Here is a 5,850-nt window from a genome sequence, read left to right as displayed (position 1 = left end):
GTATGGTTTTTGTTTGCTTTTTGTTTTTCGAGACAGGGTTTCTCTGTGAGTTCCAGACCAGCCTGGTCTACAAGAGCTAGTTCCAGGACAGGCTCCAAAACCACAGAGAAACCCTGTCTCGAAAAAACCAAAAAAAAAAAAAAATTATGTGCAGTTTTATCACTTAAAACAATGTAGAGGGCCTCTTGGGTACAATAAAGCATACTGTCTCTGTGTGAGAGGAGTTGGTGACACCGTTATTAGAGGAGTTATTAGGCCGTTTTCCTCATCCTGCCTTGCAGAAAGAACAGGGAACAATGCGACTGGGTCTTTGGCTTTTGTTTGGGTGATTATTTTGGTTTGACTTGTTATTTTTGTTTTGAGACTGGTCTCACATAGCCCAGGCTAGCTGTCATGTATCCCAGGCTGGCCTGGCACTCACAGTGGTGGTTGGCCTAAAGATGCTGATTCTTCACCCCCAAAGTGCTTGGATGTAGGCACATGCCACCACCCCAGGCTACCATCCACCTTTTTACATTTTGATTAAATTTATTTATTTATTATGAGGGGCATGGAAATGCCATGGTATTTGTGTGGCAATCAGAGGACTACCTTTAGGAGTCTGTTCTCTTCTACAGTGGGCTCCAGGGATTAAACTACATGTTTTACAAGGTGAAATTCCTGAATTAAATTTCTAATTCTACAATGATTCTGAAAAAGTGATTTTGGAAAGAGCAGAAAATTGGCTAAACTGCATATTAAGTAAAAACACTTAGTTTCTGTTCTATTTACAATAGCCAGGTTTTTACCTTTTGTTGAAATTATGTTTGTTATTATTATTATGTGGGCAAACACATGCCATGGCATGCATGCAAAGGTGAGAATCTTGAGGAGTTGGTTCTCTCCTTCCACCATTACGTGGGTTCTAGGGATCAACCTAGGTTGTCATGCTTGCATGGCGAGGGCTTTAACCAGCTGAGCTGTCTTGCTGACCCAAAAATGCTAGATTTTGATTTCTCAATACTTAAAATACCTTTCTCTTCATTTGTACAACTGATTTGTACTATTTTAAACCATGAACTTTGTTTTGAAGTCTAGACTGAGTTTTCGTAGGTAAGTAGAATCAGCCTATTCTTTGCTGTGATTCTGCATACTGTGACAGACTTTAATTCTGTACCATAAATCCCGCTGGTCGTCTATGGCTGTCAGAATGAACGGTTTGGTGGTTGTGGTTCCGTCCTAAACATCGCCTCTGCTGACCTACCCAATACTGGGAGACCATTTCAGGTAATAGAATCTGCATATGCCCTCTTTTTGTCCCTCCCTCCCTCCCTTCCTTCCTCCCTATCTCCACCCACTTTCTTCTGTTTATTCATCTCCTGGTGGGCTTACCAATTGTGTATGGTTAGTATTCCAAACAGCCATGGCAGCATCCAGCAGAACCTCGGGGCCCTGGCTTGAGTTCTTTTCTAGGAGGAAAATGTGTGTCCCTTCTTCATTTCCAGAATCTGTCCTGCAGGACAGTCTGCAGCTTCCTGAACTGTTAGCTCCTAAGGGTGTTCACTGGCACCTTGTGTGGGCTTAGAGACTCTCTGTTGGAGCGAATACTAGCTCTGTAACTGTGATGCTGGAACTCAGCCTGCATCAGCAACCACGATACTGTTCACAACTAACATTGTTTAGGCACAAATTCCATCACTTTGTCACATACCATGATTACCATCCAATCATCATTGCAATTTCATTATCTTAGATGTTTTTAGTGTTGAGACCTCCCCAAGACCAGAGAACCCACATGTCCTTAGCTGTTAGAAATTCTCCTTTCCTCTGAGCCTTTATCACACCATTGGAAGCTCTGTTGTTGCAACTGTGAGCATTAGAAACCCACATGTCTGGATGCATACCCAATTCTCTCTACTGGTTCATTCTCCAAGATGGAGGGTTAAACCCACGGCATTTATACTCGAAAAAGAAAAAGATTCAGTAAATTCTTGAAGATCTCACGTGTTTGCAGGCTGTGGTGAGGACTTAGAGAGCCCTAATCCTGCACAGAGCGAGTCAGGTAAAGCATCCTGCCTTGAGTTTTCCAGCTGAGTGTGAGCTTTCCCGGCTACTGTTGTGTTTAAGAACAGACGCCTTTAACATCATGTCAGGAAGAGGCTGTAACAGAGTGATGGGGAGTAAATGAGGCTGATTATTAAAGACGGCTGCAGAGTGACTTCATTTTTCCAGCTGTTTCTAGGAGCCGCCCAAGCACTGCTTATATAACTGTGCATGGACTGCTGGCTCTGTACGTGTGGTACTTCCTCTGTGAGAACGGCCTAAGTAATTTCTCAGAGTTCTGGACAAAACTAAGATGTGTCCTTGGGGATCAGACATGGGTGGAACATTATTCTCTAAAATGTAGGTGAGGAGACAGCTCAGTCAGTGGGTAAAGTGTTTGCCATGCAGCACGAGGACCTGAATTAGGGTTTCCAGATCCCACTGAAGGCCAGATGCGGAAGCAGGTATCTGGAATCCAGGGGTCCTGTGGGGAGATGGGATGCAGAGGTAAGGAGAATTCTGGCCAGCTAGTCTGCTGTACTCGGTGACAAACGCGAGAGACTCTGTCTCAGCAAGGTGGAATGTGTAAGCAGACACTTGAACTTGTGTTCTGGGCTCCACTTGCCTGCTAGCCTGTTCACACACATGTGCACATCACACACACACACAAAGAAAAAGAATGTTGGTGACATGAAGTCTTGAGCAGTTCTTTCTCAGGGATCTCAGTGCAGTCAATCTTTCTCAACCTGAAAACTTAATTTACAGTTCATCTATATGGCCGTACTGGCTCAGTGGAAAATGAATGCCCATGGTTTAAAAGCATGGATCAAAGCTTAATGCCAAATTATGTCCTAAGGAGCTCTTTTGACATGCTAAAGCCAGGCTTTAGTAGGCCAGGCTTCTGGATGCTGTGTTCTCTTCCTTTTCTTTGGCTGAACTCATGGTACAAAAGGGAGGTGGCATCTCACATCAGACTTAGGGATTCTTTTCATATAATGCTGTGTTATAAGCAGCAAAAAATTTCACAGAGAATTCTGTGGAACTATTGTTTTTAAAAATGGCTATTCTTTATTCATTTTTATTACCTCTTCTGTTCAAAGCATTTATTTTTATAAGAATATTATTTTTGATAAAAGCCACACATGGGCAGCTCTGGTTGGTACTTTAGGATACCATCTTACTATCTAGACCCATAGTTTTTATTATTTTTCCCACCTCCGTGTTTGTCCGTGTTTCTCCTTGGACCACATGTTGGAATCTCCTGGAAGGGTTCTGCATTTCTCTGTGCTCAGACCCTGGATCAGATGAACAAAAAGGTGGGGAGGAGCATCTGTGCTCATTAATGTTGCCCACGTAATTATACTGGACAGCAATGATGGAGAAACAGTACATTACCAGTCCCTGGAGAAGAGGGCCTGGTGGGCTCAGAGGGACATTGGCCCCCACACACCCTGAGCAGCAGTGGTTAGCATGGCAGACTGAGAAAGCAAGGGAGGATAGGATTCTAAATGAAACTGTGTGTCCAGTCGTGACGTGACCACAGAGCTGGGGTGGGAAGGAGGTCATGTTTGCATCAGTGAGTGCCTTGTGATGCCTGGGAGGCAGCCACAGTGGAGTCTTGAGAGCATGAGATGGTAAAGATGAGAGGAAAAGGAAATGAGATGGCCAATGAAGTCTGGAATGTTCTGAGGCCAGAGCTGGGCCGTATTTTGGAAGCAGAGGGAGAAGATTTCTGTTACCATGGGGGAAGATCCCAGCCAGGCATCGGCTGAGGCTCCAGGAAGGGTTGTACCTTCTCAGCAATGCCCCAGAGAGGTCTGCAGGTGCTTGGCTGGGCACCACTTTGAGGGATGACTGAATTGTTCCATAAACTTCAGCAGGATGGGTTAGAGCCTTTCCAGTCTCTCTAGCCTAGTGCCAAACCCCCCGAGCGCTTGGCGCCATCTCAAGGCCTTTGATTGCTTTCCCCTGCCCTACCAGGCCCTTCAGCCTGCGTCCACACACACAGCCCATGCTTCCCCACTCTTCCCAGCTGCTTCCATAATGTCCAGTTCATCTTCGTCTTCAGAACGCCATTCATTGCTCCTTGCAGCTCTCACTTCTCCTTTGGTCTTCCACACATTGTCATCTCCTCTGCCCAGATCCCAGAGTGAAAACAAACTCAGCAGTTTTCTTAAATCCTCCATAGCAAAACTTGAAAAGTGTTTCCTGTAAATGACCGGATAGTAAATATTTTTAGCTCTTGTGAGAAACATGTCTCTGTCATATAGTGTTTTGTTTAATAATAATAATAGTAGTAGTAGTAGTAGTAGTAATAATGATAATGATAAACAAACTCTTAAAAGTATAAATGGTTGCTAGCTTGTCATTCTCAACTGTGGCCTGGATTTGTTCCACCAATAATAGTTTGCCTGCCCTAGGTGAATAGCAGCCCTTGCTTGGTGAAACGCTAGAAAATAATCACAGGTGAAAATAGCTCGCGCTCCATGTTTAGCATCTCAGGTGATGAGTATAGCATCCCTCTGCAGTCTCTACATAACGTAGTGACCGATTGAGAGACATGGGGACTAAAGCTGGGAACCATTCTTTTGGAATGGACATCTTTATCCATGCTAATATATCTGGTGTATCCTTGCTTATTTGTCCTGAGTAATGAGCAGTGTGTGGAGTCTGCTCATGTATATGTTACTGTTGGGTCACTGCCGATGCTCACCTCATGTTCCTCCCTTCCTCAGTGCATCCCTGGATACCGTGCTGAGGAGGCTGTGGAGCTCCTAAAGACCTTCTACAAACAAGAAAACCCAAATGGTCAGTTTTCTCCAGGTGCAGTGTCCCGCCTTAAAACAGCCCGGTGTGAACCAAGTCTGGCGTTCCTCATTTCCTGCTTCTCCCTCTTTTTTTTTCAGCACCAAAATCAAAAGTTCGGAAAAAGGATTGTCAGAAATCCTGACATTCTGATGAAAGCCACGTGCCGTCAGGAGACCTGCAAAGAATTCTCAACCGAGAGCTGTTGGCATCGCTGGCCGTGTTTATATGCTGTTGTTTCTGTGTGGGAAAACGGTGTCTCTCGTCATGTCATTTGCTCTGTTAAGGGAACAAATGAGCCCTTCTTAAAGTCTGACAAATGTAAACAGCTATTAGCTCTTCCCAAGCTGAAAGAGTGTTTCCAGAAGGGGAAGAGGAATCCAGGCTTGAGGTCAGAGATCAGCCACAGCTTCAACTCCATCTTAATGAAGCTCTTCGTGGGTTGGGGCGATGGCTGAGTGACAAAGTACTTGCCGTGCAAGCAAGAGGCCTCAGTCCCCAGCACCCATAAATTCCTGGGTGGGCTTGGCGGCCTGCCTGTAACCCCAGTGCTTAGAAGGCAGAGTTGGCCTTCCAAGATCCCAAAGCAAGCTACTAGTTAGGTGAGCCCTTATCGGTGAGCTCCGTGTTCAAATGAGAGATCCCACCTCAGTGAGTGAAGAGTGATCTAGGAGGACCCCACAATGCACCCCCAAGCACAAGTACATACACACTGACACCACACATGCACACACAAGAAAGCAAACAAACAAAAGACAAGTCTTCAGAAGATTGAGCAAGACTCACAGAGGAAGAAGAAGGAAAGAAAGCCTTCAGCTTTTTACTGAGTGTTGTATTCAGACCCACTTCTGCCCACAACTCCCATAGGACCTGGGACCTCGGCTCGTGCTAGTTTGCAATATGACTTTATATATGCATATGAGCGTGCATGTTGGGGGTTCCTGTGTGGAAGCAGAGGACAATCTCAGGTGCTTTTCCTTTCCTCAGATGTAGCCGCCCTCCTCCTCTTCCTGCTGTCTGCCT

The 5,850-nt window shown here is 45.2% G+C and overlaps 1 protein-coding gene across 2 annotated transcripts in view; it reads left to right on the top strand.

Annotated features, from left to right (window-relative positions):
• The window catches only part of Adat2 (adenosine deaminase, tRNA specific 2), an 18,767-nt gene extending 12,923 nt beyond the window's left edge, over positions 1-5,844 (top strand). For both annotated transcript variants that reach the window (XM_026786079.1, XM_005360996.3), the window contains 3 exons: positions 1,160-1,266; positions 4,758-4,830; positions 4,929-5,844. In XM_026786079.1, the coding sequence (XP_026641880.1) occupies positions 1,160-1,266; positions 4,758-4,830; positions 4,929-4,972 (224 nt within the window). In that variant the 3' untranslated portion in view covers positions 4,973-5,844. The remainder of the gene's footprint in view (positions 1-1,159; positions 1,267-4,757; positions 4,831-4,928) is intronic.
• The last annotated feature ends 6 nt before the right edge of the window (positions 5,845-5,850 follow it).

Source organism: Microtus ochrogaster, linkage group LG4 (genome assembly GCF_000317375.1).
Source record: "Microtus ochrogaster isolate Prairie Vole_2 linkage group LG4, MicOch1.0, whole genome shotgun sequence".
NCBI lineage: Eukaryota > Metazoa > Chordata > Mammalia > Rodentia > Cricetidae > Microtus > Microtus ochrogaster.
Note: the sequence above shows the minus strand (reverse complement) of the source record. Positions and strands in the feature narration are given on the sequence as shown.